Raw genomic sequence first — 26,218 nt, 5'->3', positions numbered from 1 at the left:
CGCTGTCTACCGAGGTAATTTTGGTGCACCTAACCGAGATTGTCAAACTCAACATAATGTCTGAACCTGGAATCGTCCAGGTCATATTAGGGGTGCATTTAACCTCTAAACTATCAGGAAAGCTTCTGATGATTTTATGAAGTTGCATAGTTAAGGTGATCTGTTGTGTAAACCCATGAAGATGGATGTAAACTAAAAGTGAAGGCTATCACATCTGTGTTAAAGCTAATCGTATCACGTGTATGGATACAATCACCACGTAACACCATGGATTACAAAGATTACCAAGATAATCCTGCATCATCTATGATGTCACAGATTGTGTGTTTCCCTTAGGATAAAACTGTCAAGTGTATCATCCTGACGTACATAATCCGGATCTGTGGGTATTAAATTAACCGGGCTAATTGTTGTAAGAAAGTAAGAGTTGTACTGCTGGTAATCTAATACAGGGAGTCATGTACCTCTCCATTTTCATTCGCTTTGCATCACTTCAAGCAGCATTTCACCATCTTCACCAAATCCTCTCAGACCTCTGTCAATTACTTTGTATCCAGCCATGGGAAAGGGTACAAGAGGGTTCAGGCTGTGATTGTTCATCCAGATTTCTCCTGCCATATAGATAAACCTAGCCCAGCAATGCTTAGATTAGAAAACTGCAGCCATTCATGCGCATCCTACCCACTCTGTGGTGAAATTCATCAGTGCCACTACTTAGATTGGCAGTCAGTTGGAATCGACGACATGGGCATTTTCTATCAAGCTGGTCACCACAATAAGATAAACAAATGGACTTTGGAAAAATGTTTCCACTCAACTTCTAAAGCAAGAAGCTGGACCCGTGTGGAAAACAATACTGGAGCATGGATAGTTTCTTTAGGGTTGGAGTGGGGGGTTTTGTTTTTCCTACTTTCATGTTAAAGACACTTCTCCTTCCATATCACCCCATCTTAGCAGTTGCAGAAGTGACATGTTCACCTATGCCTTAAAGCATCAACATAGTGTACTTAAGTGCAAGTGCCTGAATTATTCCAAGTACCAAAACCACACCATCTTACTGTTACCTTCATGAAGTTGGGCTGTAGTTGGGATAATGAGATGCTGTACCTATGTAAAACATCACCATCCAGTTACGCAAAACATCCCATGGAATCAACTGTCAGCTGCATTGAGATTTGATACTATTAATGTTAGATGTTCTACGTTCACATTTCAGCTTGATATGGTATTTGCAATCTGCTCTCTGACTTCCAGAGGCAAGGTTTTAAAGATGTCATCTTCTACAATCAGTTGGTTTTTCCGGAGGGAAGTGCACTGTCCCAATTCAATCGGAAGTTTATCCAGTTTGTTGACTTTAAGGTCCAGGAGTTGCAGTTGCCGCAGGCGCCCAATGGAAGGAGAGAGGTGAGTTAGATTGTTGTGCGAGATATTCAGAACCCGGAGTTTGGTACAATTGAAAAGGTTTTCAGGGAGTTCGGTCACCTTATTGCATTCTATAGCAAAATGCTGCAGCTCTACAAGCTGCTCTATATGAGGAGGGATCTTGGAGATGTGATTATGGGAAATATCCAAGAAGAGCAGCTTTGTAAGTTTGAACAGACTTGGGGGCAGGAATTCAATTTTGTTTTTATTGAGATAAAGCATTTCAAGTTTGGCAATTTTGGCAATGTGAACAGGAATGGAGGTGATGTTGTTATGCCACAACCTGAGGCAGATAAGTTTCCGAAGATTTTGGCAACTGGCAAGCTCTTCTGTTGAACTCAGGTTGTTGTCTTTTAGGTCTAGCTCCTGTAAATTGGTCAAGCTAAAGATGGCACTGGGAATTCTTTCCAAATTACAGTGGAGCAGCCTGAGCAGAATCAGGCAGAAGAGCTTCTTGATGTTTGCTATTGATGTGATTTTGACTCCTTCGTTGTGGATTATCAGGCACAGAAGATGTGGAGCCATGTCTAAAATTGCAGCTGGCAGCTTGGTTATGTTGGTTTTCAGATGCAAAGTGTCTATCTTTGGCAGCTCACGAAACATTTGCAGAGCTGTGGAGATTTTGCTGTCTGTCTGCAGTTGCCCTTCGATGAAGAGCTCACGCAAACTCTTCAAGGTGAATATCCATGGAGGTATTTCATCGGCAATACCGAAGCGCACACGTAAAGTTATCAAATTCTCCTTCAAGAATAACAGTGCCTGCCTCTCCACCTTCACTGAACAATTGTACAACCACATTTCTTTCATCATTTTCAGGTTGGAAATGGCAGCAGAAATGGCGACACCTTTGATGAGCTCCAGCTTTAACACCTCGATCTCTGTCAGGTCATAAACCTGGCTTGGAATTCCGGGCATCATGAAGAGGTGCATCTCAACTTTGTTCTCCAGGTTGGTGATGAGACGCTGCTTCAGTCGCTCTTGACTCCATTCATGGTTCAAATTGAGCTGAAGAAGCTTGTTTTCACTCACGTCTGACAGGAACACGGCAAACTTCCGGGCATAAAGTTTGTCATACTGATCGATGAGATGAAGCAGGAATGCAAAGTCATTTCTCACATCAGGGATATCATCCATCCCGGTTTCCACCCTCACATTTTCAAATGAATACTCTTTCAATTTGTAATAGAGTATCCAGTGCAGTGTGTACAGACAAGTGCAACTGTATAAGACAATTGCACTTATGTACACCAAGGATAACATTCGAAACATCCTCCACAAGCCATGAATGCAGAAGAAGTCAGTGAACCCAGTGATGTGCAGTGCATCAATGCAGTGGATGTTGTTACACATTTGCGGGATGAATATGCTGATGTACACAAGAATAACCACGCTTTGCACAGTTCGGACAATGGTTTGATTCAAATACATTGTATAGAGAATGTCTCCCTCTTCTGTATGGAGACGAAATTTCTTCACCTTTTCAAATAAGGATTTGGCCTGTTCGCCTTCTTTTTTATCCAGTATTTTCACCGAGGAATTGTCTACCATTATTCCACCAGCAGCCTTCAAAACCTGTGAGGAACTTTTAGACATAAGAGAAACCTTATCTGCTTTATGGACATCATTGCTGAAATCTATCTCTTGTGACAATGACTCAGAAGAATCCACTTTCGTTGGGCTGTTAATAGAAGATAACGATTGATCTGTACTTGATTCAGAAACCACAGGTATTCTGGTGGTAGATTCCTCGTATACAGTTTCTGAGAGCGCTTTGGTCGTCCAGGGAGAGTCGAGGCATTTTCCAAGGACAGTAATAAAATGTTCTATCTTTGAACTTGTGCCAGGAAATTTGAACCAAAAGTTGCTGCTGATGAGAAATATCAGAGAATGCAGAAGGACCAGATAAGGGAAATATTTCGAAAACCATATGACCGCATTATCATAGCACCACTGATTAATAAGGTAGTATTGCTGGACATCCAGACCAGTCTGAAATCCAGCAGGAAACACATTCAGGTTGAGCTCCTCCAAAACAGTGTGGTTCCATTGAATGGAGAGACCCTCTGGAACTGGGATACACAGAATCTGCCCACTTGATACCTGAGTAATAAAAGACTGAACATTAATTAGTTATGTCCGATCAATGACTCAGCCTCATTGTAGGCCACATATGAAACATATTCTATTGTTATTGCATGGCACCGGTAAGGTCAGTCTCTGCCAGTTCTGACCTCATTGGCCCAATTTATTTCCCTCTAGCAGGATGCCACTGTTGCCCCTGGAGTTTGTGTTGCCTGTATTATTCCAGCTAGGGGGCAACAAAGATCTGAATTACTGCATGATTATCCAGTAAGAGACACAAAGACCTTCCAGGCTGGAGAAACTATCCACCATGTTCTGGTACCCTGGTTGTGAAGGGATACATGAGGACTGAGATGTTTTCTGCGTTTCAAGCATATTCTGTGCTCGATCCAGTTGGGCACTATTGCAGAAACATCTTCTGCCAGGTGGGCCCTGGACACACATTCTGGTAGATCTTATAGGTCCTCTTACCATGATACCCTCGGTCTACAAAATATTGTCTAGAGCTGATTGTCAAATTCACAAAATGGATTGACGCCTTCCCCTGTAAGATTAACATGGCCCTCATAGCAGCAAAACTGCGATTGTCTGAGGTGGTCCGCACATGCAGAAAACCATTTCAGGTAGATAGCACTGGGAAAATGTGCTTAGAGTTTCAGAGACTTATGAAAATCCACTGTAAGATGCACGTCACCCACAATCATTGGGGGTGATAGAAAGGGGCAATCAAACCGTGAAAATAATGCTATACAAGTTTTTTGCAGACCATCTGGCACCATGGATTAACATGTTACCCATGTGCCAGATGTCCATGAGAGCAACCCCACATAACACCATTGGTATTTCACCGTAACAAGCTATGAAGGCTAATGAAGATGCCTGCCCACCTACTCGGTCTATCTCTCACCCCACTTTTACAACAAATGGCCAAATAGAAATGCTTATGTTACCCAAATGAGTTTGTGGCCTGGTACACAGGAAAAAGTCAGCAGTAAATTTTTAAAAATGACAAAAAGGTTCAGTCACTTGAGTATCAGTGGGAGATGTAGTCATGTCCCAAACTATTTAAGAACAGCATGCTTTTCAACCTAAGCAAAAGGGACCGATCAAAATTGTGAACAGGTCTAGCCCTGCTGTGTACTTGATCCAGATTCTGGGCAAAAAGAGGAAAGAAGAGACCCAAACAGTACCACATCAGTTAGTTGAAAAGTTCAGAAGAATAAATACATCAAAATTCCTGCTAACTGATCAACAAAAGATGGCTGAACTCAAGGTTGTGATGGGCTGACAGCATTCATTGGTGCCATTCAGCCAATGATTGTCATTACCATAAAGTGAGGATCGCCTCTATTGCCCACTGCTATGACCACACAGAACAACCAAGAAGATCAAGGCAACGATTGGAGAGTGGCCTCAGGGAATAGGAATGATATGGCTGTTCATTATAATTATTGCAGCTGGCAAAGACCATGCAATGACAAACCACCCATGATATGCATGCATAAGGGAGGAGATGGATTTGCAGTAATGTGCCAATGTATTAAGAAATACATCAGATAATACCAAGGTATCAGGATAACACCAAAGGGAACTAGGAAGACTTTGGGTTTAGATTCCTGTATTCGATCAGAATCACCACAAAAATCACAGGAGTCCTATAGATATAGTGAGGATATATTAAACTATCCAAAAGTGAGCAAAAAACATTAAGAGATGGTTTTAGCATAGGCCCCTGATGGAAAAAAGTCTGGATATAAGACAAGGAATATTTCAACAAATTAAGATACAGGAAAAGGAAGGTTATGGAGCCAGAGGAAGAAAAACACTAGAAGAAAACTGCCTTCCATTACAAAAAGTACTAGTAAGTGGATTAGTTGTCACTCGCATGTACAAACAACTGGAGAATGATGTATGGTACAAGATACAGTATTGCCTAGCATACTTCATGGGCAGGATCTTCTGTTCTGGAGTCTAAGTTTTGGTGGTGGGATCCAGGTACCCCTTCTCCTTAAGGGGTTAGGAGGTTCTATCACATACCCACAGGGAAGAGGAGTGCCAGCCAGGCATTCCTGGGGCTTATCCCAGGTCACCCCAAGTGTGCCCTGCTGCAAAGTGACCTATCATCTCCAGTAGGACAGACTGAGGAAGGTAGCACCTGCATCTGTGCAGGAGAGCCTTAGCAGCCAGAGGATGTCTGCCAAAGTTCTCACAGTCATCATGGAAAAACAGTCAGCATGCTGCCTCCATATCAGCTATGGATTTCGGGGTTGCACTTAGGCTTAGCAATGGAAAAATAAAGGTGAAGAAATTTTGAAGGCACATAGACGGCACAAGTGTCCAATCAATGCATAAAAGATTTACACTTATAAATATATGTTTAAATGCATTGTGTTTAGATTTGCAGTATTCTCATTATGCTGCTAGTTGCTGCAATGGTGGGGGGATTTAAGGGCATTGCATCTCTTTCCCAACTCGATTCCGGTGAAGTGTTTCTACCATTTACTCTATCACATCATCAGTAGTGTCATCACCAAGTATATCCGACTTGAGTATGATTAAGCCTTGATCATCATTCACAAATGTGTGACTGTGGTATCTGGCCCGGGACACCTAGGCACATACCAGGCAATCCAGCAGGTATTGCTCACCTAGTTTTGAGTCCTCTTAGAATGCTGTCTGTGTAGCACTTGCAGCCAAGTCGTTGCATGTCCTGCAGTGAGTTGTAAAGAGGATTCAAAGGGACCTCAAGGGGAGTTAGACAGGCTAAGTGAATGGCCAGAAACATGGCAGATGGAGTATGAGGGTGACACAATAATGGAGAAAAAAACCTGAATTACATACAGGCATACTGAGTTTTTAAATAAGACATGCTTTTAACAATAGACATACAGGCCAAAGGTGGCTGAGGATGTAAATTCTGAGAATGTAAATTCTCTCTAAATTGCTCCGGTGTGGGTGATACTAAGAGAGAGAGACAATGGAATGCAACACCCTGTCTCAGACAGACAGAAGAAGCCATGCAAACATGAACTGCCATCTCCTGGAAGCTGATTATCATCTCAGCAGCAATATCCTGTTAGTCATGTCCTAGATCAGTTTGTGGATTTTAACCTTTCAGGAATATACAAGGGACCAGGTTAAAAAGCCATCAGAAAAAGTTGGTCAGTGTGCATTAACGCTGGGTGTGTTAGAGTGTGTGACACAGAAAGAAAAGGACAGCAGAGTCTCCCCTGCTCTAGCAGGTAAAAATACAAGTCTCACTCTCTCCCTGATTGCTGAAACAAGCCAAGTCAACAAAGCCACAGTTGAAAAGGAAGCAAGATAACTTCTCAGCTAAACCGCAGGACCCTGGAATCACAAAACCAACTACTCAACTGCTGAAGTTAATGCTACTGGAATCAAAAATCTTAAATGACCATAACGTTTCACCATCTACTGCTCGCAGGCAAACCAAAGACTGATCCGTATTATCTTCTGTTTTACTTATTTTTGGACTCACTTCTGATTTCTAATCTGTGTGAATGTATGTGCATGCGTTTTATTCTATTCCTTGTGTTTAGTAGTTAATAAACTCACTCTTCCTATAATTCAAGAAAGCCTGATTAAATTGGCTGCTATTAAAACATAAATATATTTGAACTAAGAAAAGGTATCCACAAGGGAACAGATTATTTTTGAAGTAATCTTGTTGCGACCAACAAACCCTTGTTAATCCCATCTTCCTGCACCTGTCCGATAGCCCTGTAGTTTACAGCACATAAGATGCAAATCCAAGCACTTTTAAAAAGAGTTTAGGGTCTCTGCCTCCACCACCAACTCGGGCAGCGAATTCCAGACACTCACTACCCTCTGCATAAAGAAGTTCTTCCTCATGTCCCCTCTGCACCTTCTGCTATTTATCTTGAATCTATGTCCTCTGGTTCTAGAATTCTCCACAAGGGAAACAATTTTATCCTGTCCACTCTAATTCTTACCCTCATAATTTTGTACACCTCAATCATCACTCAGCCTTCTTTGTTTCAAGGAAAATAACCCCAATCTATCCAGTCTCTCATCGTAACTGCATTTTTCCAGCCCTGGCAACATTCTTATAAACCTCCTCTGCATTCTCTCCAGAGCAATTATGTCACTCCTGACCAGAACTGTACACGACTATCCAGTTGTGGACTCACCAGTGTTTTATATAATTCCCACATTATATCCTTACTTTTATATTCTATACCTCTGCCAATGAAGGAGAGAATTCCAAATGCCTTCTTTACAACTTTGTCTACTTCAACTTCTGCCTTTAGGAAACTATTTACCTGTACGCCAAGATCTCTCACTTCATCTACCCCTCTTAGTATATTCCACTGATTTTGTACTCCCAACAACTGTTTGACCTCACATGACATGACACTTCTCAGTGTTAAAATCCACTGGATAATGATCATGAGTGGAAGCCAATGTTCCTCGTCTTGAGCCCCAGAACATTAAGGCCAATTTAAAAAAGACTTGCATTTATATAGAGCTTTCCATAACCATTGGAGGTCCCAAAAAGCTTTACAATGAATACTTTTGACGTGCAGTAACTTATAATGTAGAAATATAGAAAATAGGAGCAAAAGTAGGTAATTCAGCTCTTCAATCAAGCTCTGCCATTCGATATCATCAGAACTGATCCTCTATCCCAATGTCATTCTCCCCTCCCCATATCGTTTGATGCCTTTAGAGTCTAGAAATCTATCTACTTCCTTCTTAAATATATTCAGTGACTTGGCTTCCACAGCCTTCTGTGGTAGAAAATTCCACAGGTTCACCACCCTCTGAGTGAAGAAGTTCCTCCTCATCTCAGTCCTAAATGGCTTCCCCGTATCCTGAGACTGTGATCCTTATTCTAGACTCCCTAGCCAGAGGATATGCAGCGGCCAATTTGTGCACAGAAAGCTTCCACAAACAGCAATATGATAATGACTGGATGTCTGGTTTTGTGACATTGAGAAAGGGATAAAAAGGGGCCAGAGATTCCCCTTAATAACTCCCTTGCTCTTCTTCCAATAGCGCCATTGGAATTTCTACATCCACCTGAGGGGACAGATTGTTCAAAAACACAGCTTAATTACATTCTACTCTTGTAAAAGCCTTTTCTCCCCTCTTTTTACCTGCAGTGCTCCTCCAAACATTGACACCAAAACCATTAGAAGGGTCAGATACTCTGCAAACACGTCCCACCAGGGCTTCAGGATTTTGAATGCTGGGTCTTGTTCTCCAAAATATGATAATTCTGTCACTGGAATCATATCTACTAAGATGAAAAGATAACATTACATAATCTCAGTAGAGACCAATGACATGTTTTTTAAACAATAGGAAAACCCATGTATTCACTAAAAGAATAAAACCTCAAGGTCTATAATTTAAACAAAATAATTTTATGCCATATAAATAATGAGCTATAATAATACTCTATTTCACCACCACCTTCTCAAAGGCAACTAGTGATGGGCAATAAATGCTGGCCTAGCCAGTGATACCCATACCTTGTGCATACGGTATTTCTTAAAGTTACATTTAAGGTAATAAAAATACAATAAACACAATTACTTATACTCCAAATTGGGTGTCTTCACTTCATTTTTCTTCTACACCTATTTGACTCACATAAAAGATATTTCTTCAAAGTGGTCCATGAGCTAAGAATTTGAGAGTGTGAGTGTGTGTAAATAGCCCCCTTTTTAATCTGGGTGGTTCAATTTAAAATTAACCCAGCTTTAATTTTAAACAAGATAAAGGTTAGTTTATTGCAAAAACTACTGCTAAAAGTTACTTAGATGAAAGTGGTAAAGTTATTAACTAAAGTAGATATAAAGGTTAAAGAAGATAAAGGTAAAAAGATACTTAAAGATGATATTTTATATCACTTTCTATGAGATATTATTGCGGACCCGCTGCTGGTATTCCTTCTTTCCGAAGTGAAGGGTTTTGAAGTTTGAGGTTCCTTTTAGCAGCTGTGATGGCTTCTGCAGCAAACCATTCAGAGATTTGCCTTTTCAGATGAAGTCAGCAGGTCAGCAGTTTTTGGGAAAGAGAGAAGGTTTCCTTTCCCTCACTAACTGCGGCATGGCACCTGCAAATTGCCTGGACTCTTTTGACACAAAACCTAAGATGGTTGTTATTCCAAACTGTAAAATCATGTTTCCATGTTAGGCATTGGGTTATTTCCATTTTTGGTGAAGGGGAGGGCATAGTCCTATCCACTGTATTTTTAGCTGAGGTAACTAACCTTTTAAATGTGCCAACCATTCACATCTGCAGGAAAGGCAGAATGAGTTTCTGTTTACCCCTGTGGAAATGCCAAATGAATCTGAAATGTCTTCACGATGGCACAGTGGTTAACACTGCTGCCTTACAGTCTAGGGACCCGGATTCGATTCCCACCTTGGGCTGTTGTCTGCTGATGTTTGCACATTCTCCCCATGTCTGCGTGGGTTTCCTCCAGCTGCACTGGTTTCCTCCCATACTCCAAAGATGTGCAGGTTTGGTGGATTGGCCATGCTAAATTGCCCCTTAGTGTCAGGGCAGGGTAAATGCATAGGGTTACGAAGATAGGGCCTGGGTGGGATTGTTGTCGGTGCAGGCTCAATGGGCTGAATGGTCTCCTTCTGCACTTTTGGGATTCGATGATTCACATGTCTGGATCGGTCTATCAGCAATTCACTTGCAGCCTTCTAGAACTTGACCACATGGCAATTGAAAAAGATCAGGTGATCTTTGGAAGCCAAATTTAGGCTTCTTGTGTCTGTTTAAAATTATTCGTTTTTTTTAAACAGAAGTCTAGAATACTACGACTGCATGTTCATGACCACCCCGCGTCCCACCACCCACATCCCCCCCACCCCTCCCAAAAACCCTCAAGTCAGATTTTAGAAAAACTTGGAGGATTAAACACTTGGTCTGGGTCAATGATTCATATATAAGGGTTGAGATTTCTTGGGCCTTTTTCTTACTTCCAGCAAGATTGTCCCTTCAGATCTTCTCCAACCATCCTAAGGTTGCAAAACTCCCTGTTTAATGTAGGCATTTCTGGCATCCTAAGCATAGCCACCTCGGGTCTGAACTTTCCAGTTTCTAATATTCTTTAGCTATGGAGCTTTGTATCTAAAACTGTCCTCTCTCCTTAGCTTGGCTATACCAGAAATTCAACTCTTTTGTGAACACCCAGAATTTCTACTGAATTCTGCTAAAAGAAGTTTCCTTCACTTCAGCTTGTTTTAACTCTCAAACTAAATTGCATGAACAGAAAAAGCCCTGAGGGGCCTTCTCACCACTTTTCCATTGTTCATCTCCCAGGCAAACTTAGCTATGACTATTTAGTGGAACTCAGCTGTTTTTTTTAAAACTAGAAATCAGATCCTAGTTCTTAAAGGGACCAACACCTCACATAACATATTTTTTACTCCCAAAATACATTGTCTATCACAATGTTACAAAGCCCAAAACTCGCTAAATTGATTACAATTCATGCAGTTTCATTGTGTCCATGATGGAGTGACACTATTCCATTTATTGGGATTTCCTTTTTTTCTCATTTTCTTCTTGACCACTTTTCCCTTTTTGTTCACAATTATTTATTAGATGCTTGCTGGTCACAGTATTTAAACAAAAATTTCAGTTGTGCTTGCAGTTCCTGCAAGCTATAGATAACATATATTATGATATATGAAAGCTTGTTGCTTGGTCCTGTAAGACAAAGAGTAATTAAATACTGTCGTTATGTGCAGAGGTTTAGTCCTGTTGGGGCGGCATGGTGGCCCAATGGTTAGCACTGCTGCCTCACAGCGTCAGGGACCTAGGTTCGATTCCTGGCTTGGGTCACCATCTGTGCGGAGTCTGCATGTTCTCCCTGTGTCTGCTTGGCTTTCCTCCAGGTGCTCCAGTTTCCTCCCACAGTCCAAAAGACATGCTGGTTAGGTGGATTGGCCATGCTAAATTCTTCCTCAGTGTACCTGAATAGGCGCTGGAGTTTGGCGACTAGGGGATTTCCACAGTAACTTCATTGCAGTGTTAATGTAAACCTACTCATGACACTAATAAATAAATTAGTTGACTTGAGATAGAATAGCTTCCTGAAGTCACAAGTGTTTGGAACATATCAATTGCTCCACCAATTCCAATTAGGATAGTTTTGAAATATCAGTTTGTTTGGTAGATTTTTGAGGGGAAGAGATGTATGCTTTTAATGTTCTTCATTCCAGGATTAATTCTGTGGAATCTGTAGCATATCTTGGTGAGACTGCAGCCAGATAGTCTGTCAGTCTGAAGCCAGCAAAGATTTAAAATAATCAATGTTTTCCTCTGAGCATTTTACCAAAGAAAAGTGAGATTTGATTTGATTTATTATTGTCACATGTATTAGTATATGGTGAAAAGTATTGTTTCTTGCGTGCTATACAGAAAAAGCATACCGTTCATAGAGGAGAGAGTGCAGAATGTAGTATTACAGTCATAGCTAGGGTGTAGAGAAAGATCAACTTAGTGCGAGGGAGGTCCATTCAAAAGTCTGATGGCAGCAGGGAAGAAGCTGTTCTTGAGTCGGTTGGTACGTGACCTCAGACTTTTGTATCTTTTTCCCGATGGAAGAAGATGGAAGAGAGAATATCCGGAGTGCATGAGGTCCTTGATTATGCTGGCTGCTTTGCCGAGGATCTGCTGTTCCTTATTGTCTTTGTTCTGTTGCATATGTACATATATTGCACCTTTCCAAACGTTTAGGTGCATATTTTGCCAGGTGCTTACCTTATGGGTTTATGAGTTTGCCTCATTGAGAATTTGCATATCGGCATTAATTTCTTTGTATTGCAGGTATTAGTATTGAAAATTTCATGAAGAAGGTGGAAGCTGTTCACTGTACAGCTTGTGAAATATTCATTCCAATGCAGAGCTATGCCATCCAACGACACATGAAGACATTTGACCACAACAAGAGTAGAAAAGTAATTCTGATTATGCTGGCTGCTTTTCCGAGGCAGCGTGAAGTGTAGACAGAGTCAATGGATGGGAGGCTGGTTTGCGTGATGGACTGGGCTTCATTCACGACCCTTTGTAGTTTCTTGCTGTCTTGGGCAGGGCAGGAGCTATACCAAGCTGTGATACAACCAGAAAGAATGCTTTCTATGGTGCATCTGTAAAAGTTGGTGAGAGTTGTAGTGGATGTGCCAGATTTCCTTAATCATGAGAAAATAGAGGGATCAATTTCATGTTGAGGATTAGGGTAGGCAAAACATGTTTGTTATTTTGATAATTCATGTATATGTCTCAGGCCGGAATTTTACCACCCCGCCTGCCACAGGAATTGCAGCGGATGAGGGGCGGACAATGGAAAGGTCCATTGACCTAGAGAGGGATTCTATGGTTTCAGGATGAGCGAAGCTGTAAAACCCTGCCTTCTAAGTACTATGGACAGTTTGTCCTGAATACTGTTCATTCACAGTTTAATGTTAAATAAATTTATCTGTTGATTTATAGTATGAGGCATTGCCTAATAGAGTGTGTACTATTCCATCTTCTATAGTAACACAGATTGATGACATAAATGTTCTTCTGTGCACACAGCTGGTTGTGTGCCAATGAACAGTGGGCAAGTAAACAGAATAGCAAAAGTAAGCAGAAAAAATAGTGCATACCTATTTTTTAAAAAAGCCTTAACATTTGCTAATATGACAAGATAAAAACCTGCTGTTTTCCCTACCAATGCCGTTCAACAACTAAGTGAGGAGACGTATGCAACAACGGCGCAACACCATAACGCCCTGCTTAGTGCCTCCCAGTAGCTGAGTTTGCAAACAGAGAACTTTACCTCTTGACCTGCGGTTAGATTCATAGAATGCAAACAGTGCAGAAAGAGGCCATTAGGCCCATTGGGCCTGCACCAACAACAATCCCACCCTATTCCCGTAACTCCACGAATTTACCTTGCTAATCTCCCTGACACTAACAGCAATTGAGCATGGCCAATCAACTAATTGATGGTAATGTTGTTTGATCAGGATTCCCAGAATCCAGCTACGGTGATGTCATCATGCTGCCTAAGCAGCCAATCAAATGAAAGAATTCTCACGGCTAACCAGCCTGGAAATGAAAAGCACTGACAATCAAATTTTGAAATTTTTTCACAGAGTGAAATAAAGGTTGGGACAAACACATAGGGTGAAGGTGGAAGTTGAAATGTTGTGAACATTTATTTAAAAAAACTAACTAATTAAAAATTCTAGTTTTAAGGAATTAAACATAATGTAGACTTTTAACAACATTCTGCAAATATAAAATGATTTTTTCAGGGCCAGATCGGTTGTTCAAATGTGCTTATCACTCTCGTCACTATTAGAAACCCAGTTACACCTCTTTGAAGGAGGCTTAACTTTTTCATGGGGTTTCTAAGAGCTGAAAAAGGGAAATTCTCACCAGATGAAATGATTTCACCAACGTATCAGCTCGTGGTGAGGGATGAATGACAGACCAAAGACTTTTCCACATTAATCTGTGCTTGCACGAAATCCTCAAGTTGTGGTCAGGTTCGGGGTGGCACTGATGGCAAACTCTGACAGCTCGTGTGCAATTCTAAAATAATAACGACACCTTCAGACCAGCAACCTAGGATGGTTGCTTTTGACTTTGGTCAAGTGTTCTGTATCTGCCCTCCAATGTTTCAGCAAGTGACAAGGTGCCTCGTGATCATGTGCACCCTTCCAGAATTTCTTCAGCCAGAGAGTGGTGAATCTGTGGAACTCTTTGCCGCAGAAGGCTGTGGAAGCCAGGTCACTGAGCGTCTTTAAGACAGAGATAGATAGGTTCTTGATTAATAAGGGGATCAGGGGTTATGGGGAAAAGACAGGAGAATGGGAATGAGAAAAAAATTAGCCATGATCGAGTGGCAGAGCAGGCTCGATGGGTCGAGTGGCCTAATTCTGCTCCTATGTCTTATAAGAACATAAGAACATAAGAAATAGGAGCAGGAGTAGGCCATCTAGCCCCTCGAGCCTGCCCCGCCATTCAATAAGATCATGGCTGATCTGACGTGGATCAGTACCACTTACCCGCCTGATCCCCATAACCCTTAATTCCCTTACCGATCAGGAATCCATCCATCCGCGCCTTAAACATATTCAGCGAGGTAGCCTCCACCACCTCAGTGGGCAGAGAATTCCAGAGATTCACCACCCTCTGGGAGAAGAAGTTCCTCCTCAACTCTGTCTTAAACCGACCCCCCTTTATTTTGAGGCTGTGTCCTCTAGTTTTAACTTCCTTACTAAGTGGAAAGAATCTCTCCGCCTCCACCCTATCCAGCCCCCGCATTATCTTATAAGTCTCCATAAGATCCCCCCTCATCCTTCTAAACTCCAACGAGTACAAATCCAATCTCCTCAGCCTCTCCTCATAATCCAAACCCCTCATCTCCGGTATCAACCTGGTGAACCTTCTCTGCACTCCCTCCAATGCCAATATATCCTTCCTCATATAAGGGGACCAATACTGCACACAGTATTCCAGCTGCGGCCTCACCAATGCCCTGTACAGGTGCATCAAGACATCCCTGCTTTTATATTCTATCCCCCTCGCGATATAGGCCAACATCCCATTTGCCTTCTTGATCACCTGTTGTACCTGCAGACTGGGCTTTTGCGTCTCATGCACAAGGACCCCCAGGTCCCTTTGCACGATAGCATGTTTTAATTTGTTTCCATTGAGATAGTAATCCCATTCGTTATTATTTCCTCCAAAGTGTATAACCTCGCATTTCTCAACGTTATATTCCATTTGCCATATCCTCGCCCACTCACTCAGCCTGTCCAAGTCTCTCTGCAGATCTTCTCCGTCCTCCACACGATTCACTTTTCCACTTATCTTTGTGTCGTCTGCAAACTTCGTTACCCTACACTCCGTCCCCTCCTCCAGATCATCTATATAAATGGTAAACAGTTGCGGCCCGAGTACCGATCCCTGCGGCACGCCACTAGTTACCTTCCTCCAACCGGAAAAACACCCATTTATTCCGACTCTTTGCTTCCTGTCGGATAGCCAGTCCCCAATCCACTTTAACACACTACCCCCAACTCCGTGTGCCCTAATCTTCTTCAGCAGCCTTTTATGGGGCACCTTATCAAACGCCTTTTGGAAATCCAAAAACACCGCATCCACCGGTTCTCCTCCATCAACCGCCCTAGTCACATCTTCATAAAAATCCAACATGTTCGTCAAGCACGACTTTCCCCTCATGAATCCATGCTGCGTCTGATTGATCGAACCATTTCTATCCAGATGCCCTGCTATCTCCTCTTTAATAATGGATTCCAGCATTTTCCCTACTACAGACGTTAAGCTGACCGGCCTATAGTTACCCGCCTTTTGTCTCCTTCCTTTTTTAAACAGCGGCGTAACATTCGCCGTTTTCCAATCAACCGGCACTACCCCAGAATGCAACGAGTTTTGATAAATAATCACTAACGCATCCACTATTACCTCTGACATTTCTTTCAATACCCTGGGATGCATTCCATCCGGACCCGGGGACTTGTCCACCTTCAGTCCCATTAGTCTACCCAGCACTGCCTCTCTGGTAACATTAATCGTATTAAGTATTTCTCCTGCTGCCAACCCTCTATCGTTAATATTTGGCAAACTATTTGTGTCCTCCACCGTGAAGACCGACACAAAAAACTTATTTAAAGACTCAGCCATATCCTCATTTCCCACTATTAACTATTATGGACCCAGGTACCAGCAGCTCGGTAATTCAGCCAGCAACTTCACAGGAAAGATGCATTCATTCCAGCTCTGAAAAACAGCTCAATAAATAGGAATGGGTCTTTTCTAAATAACTGAGTGTGTGCAAATATGCTCCAGGGATTAAAAAAATCAAATTGTTAGAAGACTTACTGAAACCATTTGTAACCCCAACAATTAGTTGCTGAGCTAGAATTTGATTTTGTTTTTAAGAGTACAACAATCCATTTCCAGAGGTTAATGAATGAAGAGGTGTGAGGGAGCCTTCGGTTAAAATGGCGACGCCACCTTCCCGCCCTTTTCTTTTCAAATGGCAGCTCGTGCTGCCTGCGGCAACCGTCGGGTAAGCCGCGAGCCCCGCCTCCTCCCTTCACCGATTGGCCAACGCCTGCACAACTGGCGCTACTATTGGGCAGCTGTGCCGTCAATCACGGGATCACGTGGTAGTCGGGTCGGGTTGGAGCGGTGGCTCATGGGATTTGTAGTTTTGGAACTCCCTTCCCCACCCTCTGAACAACTAAGAGGTAGAAAGTGGTGAGGATGGAATAATTTCCAATTACAATGTAAGAGTGGGATTATTTCCACTTTAGAATCATAATTATGGGAGAAGAATGGGATTGAAGTAGATGAAGAATCAGCACAAATACATGAGCTAAAATTTTCCTTCTGTACTGCAGTTTGGTGATGTAGGAAGACATGCCAATATTAGGAATGAATAAATGACTGGAATTTATCATCAATTAAAAATATGCAACGCTTGATGGAGGTGTGCATGGAGATCAGTGCTTCAACTGGCCATCTACGTTGAGTGGAAGAGAAAGGATGGATTTACATTTAGTAATGCCTTTCAGAACCTCATTTTGTCTCAGTGACAATGAAGTACTTTTGATAATCTCGAGAGGCTCCTCAATAGTGGTGGCTAGAGCAAACCCGGAAATAATCATCATTTTCAATTATTGAGGGGCAGATAGGACTATACAGGTCTTACTGAAACCTAATCGAATGGCTAAGAGAACCTTTGGGAGAGATGAGAAATGTTTGCAAGCAAGCCCAGCAAGGAAAGGATGGTGAGGAACAGCAAAAGTTTGTGAAAAACTGGAGAGTGCAGAGAAAGAACAAAGGGGCGAGCCCGGAAACATTACAGACAGGTATGATGATAAATTTTCAACATTTATTTTAGTCAGATGAAATACTAGCAAAAATATGTTTTTGAATCAAAACCCTATATAGCAAAAAGTAAACAAATAATTACACAGAAGGACAATTCCAATATGAAGAATCATAGAGTCATATTGGCCCATCGAGTCTGCACTGGCTCTCCAACAGAATGTCTTACCCAGGCCCTATCCCTGTAACCCCACTAACCCCCAAACCTACACATCTTGGGACACTAAGGGGCAATTCGTCATGACCAATCTACCTAACCTGCACATCTTTGGACTGTGGGAGGAAAACAGAGCACCCGGAGGACATGGGGAAATGTGCAAACTCCACACAGTCACCTGAGGCTGGAATCGAACCCGGGTCCCTGGCACTGTGAGGTAGCAGTGCTAACCACTGTGCCCCCATGCAGCCCTGGTCTTCCTAGTCTCTACTTCCATCATACAAGATAGTTCAGCAGAAAATATGACATGAAGGCACCATCTCAGCTCTTCGCCCCATGCTTGCATATCTTCTTCCTCCCTTTAAAAGCTTCAAACACCAGGAGATAATTGGCTGTAGAGTCAAAAGGAAGGTGTATGCTTCAAATCTTTTGGAAAGATTTTAATCTTCCTCCATAGGCACAGCACTTAAAATGGAAGAACTTAGAATCTGCATATTAAACATTGGCAGGTTGGCACCTTCAGCATCCTTTCCTTGCTGGGCTTGCTTGCAAACATTTCTCATCTCTCCCAAAGATTCTCTTAGCCATTCGATTAGGTTTCAGTAAGACCTGTATATTCCTATCTGCCCCTCAATAATTGAAAATGATGATTATTTCCGGGTTTGCTCGAGCCACCACGGTAAATTAGACTGCTTGTGGGTGAAAAATCTGGCTTGAATTCAACTATAGACATTTGTTTTAAGTATTTTTGAATTCACATCATCAGAAAGGGGAGAAAAGTACAATTATTTAAGTTTAAATCAAGTTTTTATTTTAAGAAAAAGCTAGAAAATGTCAAAAATTGGACTATTCAATCAATTGTACTATTTTAGCATTAGTGGAGAAATGTATACAAGCGAAACAGAGATCTACTTCTAAATGTTTTCTATTGTGATGGTTCAGGTCAAAAACTCCAAAGTTTTTTATGGAGCCCGCCAGGATCATAAGTTTTGCCTCTTGAATTTGGTTGGATAAGCATGATATGGGCTTTGACAAAGGGTCATCTGGACTTGAAACATCAGCTCTTTTCTCTCCTTACAGATGCTTCCAGACCCGCTGAGATTTTCCAGCATTTTCTCTTTTGGTAAGCATGATATGTTTCACTTCAGGTATGATTCAAAAGACCCACTAGGGAGCTTTTATCAAACAAAGTTTATTTAAGAATATATTTAACATGTATCATAAGAAAATTAGCAAGATTATCAATTACAAACAAGAAACAAGAAACAAAGCAACCACTATAATGTATAATCCTTAACAAATATATCTAACGTGTTCCAATCAAACAAAGCTTGCCATAGACAAAACCCTTTAAACAGGTTTAACACAGTAAAGACTAATGCTCATGTGATACTTACTGGACTTGAGATCTTTGGATGAAATCTGCAGTTCTCTGGTTAGACTCAGAACAGTTTGAGTCAGAACAGCTTCCCAAAACACCAGGGACTCTAGACAAGCCACCAAAAGCTGATTTCCCCCCTTCAGAAAGGCAAGACCTTGTTTTCAGTTAACCAGCAAAATTTCCAAAACCATGGAGAGAGTTACTGCTTTTCAGCTTGATGTCCCTTCTAAAACTAAAACCTGTAGCTCCAAACTGAAAATGGAAAAAAACCATTCCTATCACCTGACCTGCCAACCAGTTTTTCTCCTAACAACACAGAGTCATAAACATTCCAGTAATAATAAACAAAATCCCATTTAAGCAGCAATAAAAGGACATCTCCAGTCAAGCCGGCAACACAATGAAAAAACAACTGAAGCTAAAAAGGCCTGCTTACAACTGCAGAAAACATTATTTAGAAAAAACATCTCTTAAAGGTACATGAATGTCATACTATGAATTAAATTGCGAAGTAAAACTTCATTATGATGGGCGGGGCTACAGTGCAAAGGTACCCCAGTGGTTAATGTTGCTGCTTTGAAGGTGAATTTTCAGTCCATAATTTATATTCACTACTAATTTTCCTTCTAATTTATTGTTTTAATGGTTTCCTTTATGTCTATACCTTATGCATGAATGCAGTGTTATTTGTTATTATCCAACAAATGATCGATAGATAAATCAAGTTTAACTGTTTCAATCATGTAATATGTATGCATTTTACTCCACGTTTAACACTTCTGAGTCAAAAGTCCCAATCTAGTGATTGTTCCCAACAGTACCTAGTGCATTCTCTATGCAAATACCTGAACCAGTCAGAATCAACTTACCAACCAATCAGTACCATTTTCTCATGCAGTACAAATTGTTCCTCCCTTTGAAATTTGGCATTTTTGTGATTGTCCTGATGAGTGCAAGTTGAAAAGCTTTGACAGCATGTCTCTTTTTTCAGCACTACTCATCTGTACTACCAAGAAACAGTTTTACATAACGAGTGCTTAGGAATTGAAATACACTAACTGGTGGTTAAAAATTATATTGTACCTTTTGAAAAATGGGATAAATATTTGAAGGGAAAAGAATATTGTAGGCATAGTGGGCAGTTGAACTAATTAGATTGTAGGAAAAGGGCCAAATGGCCTCCTGCTGTGTTTTATGATACTAAAGTCCTCCTGCGAAATGTCTGGGGCCGCTTTGCAACATTAAACATGATGTATTAAAATACCGACTTTTATATTAAACGTCAAATTGAGCTGCTGTCTGCTCAGGTGGATAAAATATTCTGTGGCATTATTTCAAAGAAGAGTAGGTGTGTTATCTCCAGTTTCCTGGCTAATATTTATCCCGTAATCAATACTACTAAAAACCAATCTACCTGCCCGTTATCATATTACTGTTTGTGCGAGCTTGCCGTGTACCAATTAGTGCTGCATTTCATACATAACAACAGTGACTACAATTCAAAAGTACTTAATTGAAGGTTGATATGTACTTGAACATGAAGTCCAAGTGGTTTAGATCATAGAATCCTTACAGTGAAGAAAGAGGCCCTCCGGCCCATCGAGCCTGCACCGACTCTCCAAAAGAGCATCCCACTTAGGTCTTCCCCTCCGCCCCATCCCCGTAATCCCCGCACACCCACCATGGCTAGTCCAGCTAACCTAAACATCTTTAGGCTCTAAGGGGTAATTTAGCATGGCCAACGCCAGACAGTCACCCAAAGCCAGAATTGAACCCAGGTCCCTAGCACTGAGGGAGCAGTGTTGTCTTCCAGCTTCATGAGGTTTCTCTTACGCGATGAGTGACTGGAACATAATCTCTATTGAGTTCTTCTTAAAACTATTTATTTAGAACTAATTACACCCAAAACCTAAATATGAATGGGTTATAAAATGTAGTAAACTCTTGGGGCTTCTTTACAAGATGTTCTTACCAGAAATCATACTTGGCATAAAGCTTTGAGGAGAAATTTGCACCTGCAAATCTTGGATTTGGCTCTTCTAATGTGGGTAAAGACAACATTTCAAAGCTGCATTTAAACATGTTGGATCTCAATGATCTGTCCTTCCTTTTGACATGTGAGTGAGCTGTACAGATTTGTGTGCTCTGGCACTCTTCTAATGATTCAGTTTTTCTCCATTTTGTCCAATTCGACCTTCTATTTGGCTTGTATGTGGATACTGGTCATAAGAGGTGGATCAATTGGCAGACTTGCATTCTCCTGCAAGTGTAATGTTGCAGCATCCTTGAAACTGTCAATTATGTCAAAACATTTGAATGTTTTGAGATGATGTCATGAGCTGAGGTGATAGGAATGGTTTCTGAGGTTGATCTATCTTGTGAAGTCTGACTGATTCCATGGATTATGACTAGTGTGAGGTCATGACATACCAGTAGACTTGTAGGGGGTGATTCTCCCATCCCGATGCGCTAATTTTTTAGTGCGGCAGGCGGGGAGAATCGCGTGTGGGCCAATTTGCAGGATTCAAGCATGCGCTCCTGACGTGCGCGCATCTCTGAGTGCTGGATATTGCTGGAAATCGGCAGGAACAGTAGGTAAGTGATTTTAATCTGTTTTTAATCTTATTTTAATGTCACTAGTGGGCCGGGACTGAAGTCTCTGGGCCCGCTAGCATCTCCCACCCCGTCAGTGCAATTTCATTCCGGCGGAGTTCAGACTAGCTCCCCACTTTCGGGCAACTAGTGGGAGACCCCGCTGGAGTGAAGGGTGGCAATCGGGGCCCCCCAGGGGGTCAGACAGCAGGGGGTGGTGCCCCCTGGGCATGGGAACCCTGGCAATGCCAGCCTCTGCCTCCTGGCACTGCCCAAGTGGGAAAGTGCCCATGCCCAGGGAGCACCTTGGCACTGCCCATCAGAATGGGGCAGTGCCAAGGGGATGGGGCTTAAGGGCAATCGGTGGGGGTGGGGGAGTCCCGCTGCCAATCTGCATTGAGATCCGGTCGGAGCAGGAGGGAGGCCAGCGATCGGGGTGGGCTGGCAGTGGGGGGGGGGGGGTCTGACTCCTGTGGGGGTGGGTCTGCCGGGGGCTGGGGTGAATGCTAGGATGGGTCTGCCTCCTGTGCGGTGGGGATCTGCTGGGGGGTGGGGGGAGGGAATCGTCACTGCTGAGGGAGGGGGGCTGGAGATCGGGGAGCTGTGGGATGGGAGGGGGTTTTGGGCTGGCCCAGGAATGGTTGTGGGGGCCGCGATCGGGCCATGGAGGGGCAGCACTGTGGGGGCCCTGGGCTGGTCAGCGATTGAGCTGGCCAGCAAATGGGAGGCTGACAGTTCGGGGCCACTGCATATGCACAGAGGCCTGGAACTCTCAGACTCTGGTGTGAATAGGCCCCACCCCACGAGTTTTTAATGATATTCATGATTGTGACCTCTGCAATGCACAGAACGTGGGAGATTCTAGTGTGAACTCCCATTCAAAAAACAATCATGATTTACACCAGTTTTCCTGCGAATTCAGCACTTAGAACGTTTTTGGGAGAATCGCCCCCGTAATCACTGGCCCTTTAGATTCCACGATGAAAAAATCTGTGAAACCCAGGAGGATTGATTGTACTTACGCCCCAGGACTTTGAATTCTGCACATGAAATTAGTGTACCATTTATAGATATAAATGGGTATGATATAGTCGGGATTACAGAGACATGGCTGCAGGGTGACTGGGATGGGAACATCCGAGGCTGTTCAGTTTTTAGGAAGGCCAGACAAAAAGGTAAAGGCAGTGGAGTTGCTTTGCTGGTTAAAGTAGAAATTAATACAATCATGAGGGAAGATTAGCTGCGATGATGTGGAATCTGTATGGGTAGAGTTGAGAAACAGCAAGGGGCAAAAACATTAGTGGCAGTTGTATATAGACTCCCAAAGTGTAGTGGTGATGTTGGGAATGGCATTAAACATAATAAAGGAACATCTGTAATTATGAGTGATTTTAATCTGCATATATATTGGGCAAATCAAATTAGTGACAATACCGCAGAGGAGGAATTCCTGGAGTGTATAAGGGATGGTTTACATTGAGGAACCAACTAGAGAACAGGCCATCCTAGACTGGGTATTGTGTAATGAGAAAGGAATAATTAGCAATCCAGTTGTGCCAAGCCCCTTATGGATGGAAAACAACAGTATGATGGAATTCTTAAGCAAGATGGAGAGTGATGTAGTTGATTCTGAGACTAGGGTCCTGAATCTAAATAAAGGAAACTATGATGGTATGATGTGCGAGTTGGCTATGATGGATTTGGAATGTTACTTAAGGAATGATGCTGGATAGGCAATGGCAAACATTCAAAGAACACATGGATGAACTGCAATAATTATTCCTGTCCTGCGCAAAAATAAAATGAGAAAAGTGGCCAAAACATGGCACACATGGAAAATTAGAGATAACATTAGATCCAAGGAAGAGGCATACAAATTGGTCTGAAAAAGCAACAGACCTGAGGATTGGGCTCAATTTAGAATTCAGCAAAGGAGGAAAAAGGGATTAATTAAGATGGGAAAAATAGAATACAAGAACAGGCTTGTGGGGAACATAAAAACTGACTGTAAAAGCTTCTAAAGGTATGTGAAGAGAAAAAGATTGGGGAAATTAAATGCCATTACTCTGCTCGATTCCAGACATCATTCCAGCCTTCATCCAAACATGGATGAACTGAATTCCTGACAGAGAGCGAGGGGCAATCAAACAAAGGAAAAATCATACAAATCGAGCCAGAGAAAACTGATTACAATGGGTAGCTTCAGGAGTTACAGAGTCATAGAGGTTTACAGCATAGAAACAGGCCCTTTGGCCCAACTTGTCCATGCTGCCCAGTTTTCTGCACTTACAACCAGCATCAGGAGAATTTATAATTCTTATTCATTTGTGAGACATGGGCGTCGCTGGCTGGCCAGCATTTATTGCCCATCCCTAGTTGTCCTTGTTCAGAGGGCAGTTGAGAGTCAACCACATTGCTGTGGCTCTGGAGTCACATGTAGATCAGACTGGGTAAGGACAGCAGATTTCCTTCCCTAAAGGACATTAGTGAACCAGATGGGTTTTTTCGACAATTGACAATGTTTTCATGCTCATCAGTAGATTCTTAATTCCAGATTTTTAAAAAATTGGATTCAAATTTCACCATCTGCCATGACGGCATTCAAACCTGGGTTCCCAGAATATTAGCCGAGTTTCTGGATTAATAGTCTAGCGATAATGCTACTAGGCCATCGCCTCTCAAAGCCCCTTGGGCAACAAAGAGATGGCTGACCAACTGAATACTTCACAAAGGAGAACACAAATAAAGTATCAGAAATGTTGGGGAACACAGGATTTAGTGAGAGGGAGGAACTGAAGAAAATCAGTATTAGTAGGTAAATGGTGTTGGGATAATTGGTGGGATTGAAGGCCGATAAATCCCCAGGGTCTGATAATCTATATCCCAAATTACTTAAGGAAGTAACCCTAGGAATAGTGGATGCATTGGTGGTCAACTTCCAAGATTCTATAGACTCTGGAACAGTTTCTACAGATTGGAGGGTAGCCAATGTAACCCCACTATTTAAAAAGAGGTAGAGAGAAAACAAGGAATTACAGACCAGTCTGCCAGATATTTGTAGTGGGTAAAATGCTAGAGTCTATTATAAGATTTAATAGCAGAGCACTTGGAAAATAGTGGCAGGATTGGACAAAGTCAGCATGGATTTACGAAAGATAAGTCATGCTTGAATAATCTACTGGAATTCTTTGAGGATGTAATTAATAGAGTTTATGAGGGGAAGCCAGTAATACGGCTTATTCGGATTTTCAGAAGGTTTCCGACAAAGTTCCATGTTAAGAGATTAGCATGTAAAATTTAAGTGCATGCAATTGGGTGTAGTGTATTGAGATGGATAGAAAACTAGTTGACAGACCAGTTTCTCTGAAATGGCTGAGCAAGCCTCTCAGTTGTATACTGCAGCATTTCAAGGCAGCAGCTCACCACCACCTTCTCCAGGGCAACAAATGCTGGCCAGCCAGCGACACACATGTCCCACGAATGAAACAAAGAGTAGGAATAACCGGGTCTTTTTCCAACTGTCAGGCAGTGGATTCTGTAGACTGTCATCTGAATAACGTGAACTCTAGTTGATGAATACTTAAAGTTAACTTGATTCTGAACTGGTCTTCCAATGTAGTCCATATCTTTTGGGGGACCCTTTAGCTTTCTTTCTGCTAATCCTGATGCCTGTGTAGACCTTAATTCCCAATTGCTAGGTGAATTTTACACAGCTGAATCAAGAAACTATAACTCTGTTCACTGTTTCAACATTTTGAATTTGGATAGTAGGGTAATTTTGTGGAAATTCTAACAATAGCTGTTTGCCTTTCCTTCTTCTGTACCTGGGATGAGTATTGCTGTACTGCTTTTGTGAAAACTACTCACGAATACAAGTTATGATGGGCAAACACCACAGAGTAATGGCATCTTTGCTTTAAATGTTGTCTTTAAAAAGCATTTAGACAGTTATATAAGTAAGATGGGTACAGAGGGATATGGGCCAAATGTGGGCAATTGGGATTAGCTTTATGGTAAAAACTGAGCGGTATGGACAAGTTGGGCCGAAGGGCCTGTTTCCATGCTGTAAACCTCTATGACGCTATAACTCCTGAAGCCACCCATTGTAATCAGTTTTCTCTGGCTCAATTTGTATGACTTTTCCTTTGTTTGATTCCCCCTCGCTCGCTGTCAGGAATTCAGCTCTTTCATCCATGTTTGGATGAAGGCTGGAATGATGTCTGGAGCCAAGCAGACCTGCCATAGGTGAGCTGGTTGCTGGTAAATGTTGTTTAACAGCACAACCAATGGCTTCTTCCACTATTTTGTTGCTGATTGAGTGTAGATACCTATTTCTCAGTAAGGCTCGTTAATCAGGTCAGGAATGAGAACTTGATCAGATTTTATCCCTACCTAAATCTTCCCTCCTTAAATGCCAGAACACTGAAGCCAATTGTGGGATTCCAGCAAACACATTGGCTGTTATCTACAGCTTCAGCCCCCTACCATTGCTCAAGATATTGCTGTCCCCAAGGCTGTGATTAGTCAACCTATTTGTTGTAAAATAAAACCCATCTATTGTGGCATGGTTGAGAATTTGGAGCTGAGTTCTTACTGGGCTGGTAACTGTATTAATTAACCAAACTTTCCTATTCTTTACAGTCGGACCTTCAATAACT

At 42.1% G+C, this 26,218-nt stretch overlaps 1 protein-coding gene across 1 annotated transcript; it reads right to left on the bottom strand.

Moving 5' to 3' along the window:
* Positions 1–1,212: 1,212 nt before the first annotated feature.
* LOC144507520 (volume-regulated anion channel subunit LRRC8C-like) lies at positions 1,213–8,783 on the bottom strand. Its single transcript, XM_078234646.1, has 2 exons — positions 8,646–8,783; positions 1,213–3,522 (listed from the first exon to the last, which is right to left on the bottom strand). Exons 1-2 carry the CDS (start codon positions 8,781–8,783, stop codon positions 1,213–1,215), a joined length of 2,448 nt encoding a protein of 815 aa, XP_078090772.1.
* Positions 8,784–26,218: the final 17,435 nt, after the last annotated feature.

This window comes from Mustelus asterias, chromosome 19 (genome assembly GCF_964213995.1).
Source record: "Mustelus asterias chromosome 19, sMusAst1.hap1.1, whole genome shotgun sequence".
In the NCBI taxonomy this organism is placed as follows: domain Eukaryota; kingdom Metazoa; phylum Chordata; class Chondrichthyes; order Carcharhiniformes; family Triakidae; genus Mustelus; species Mustelus asterias.
Note: the sequence above shows the minus strand (reverse complement) of the source record. Positions and strands in the feature narration are given on the sequence as shown.

Coding starts and splice junctions, on each gene's coding strand:
- LOC144507520 (XM_078234646.1), bottom strand. CDS start 8,783: ATGATTCCAGTGACAGAATTATCATATTTTGGAGAACAAGACCCAGCA. Junction 3,523..8,645: donor TGTTTGGAGGAGCACTGCAG/GTAAAAAGAGGG, acceptor TTTATTACTCAG/GTATCAAGTGGGCAGATTCT.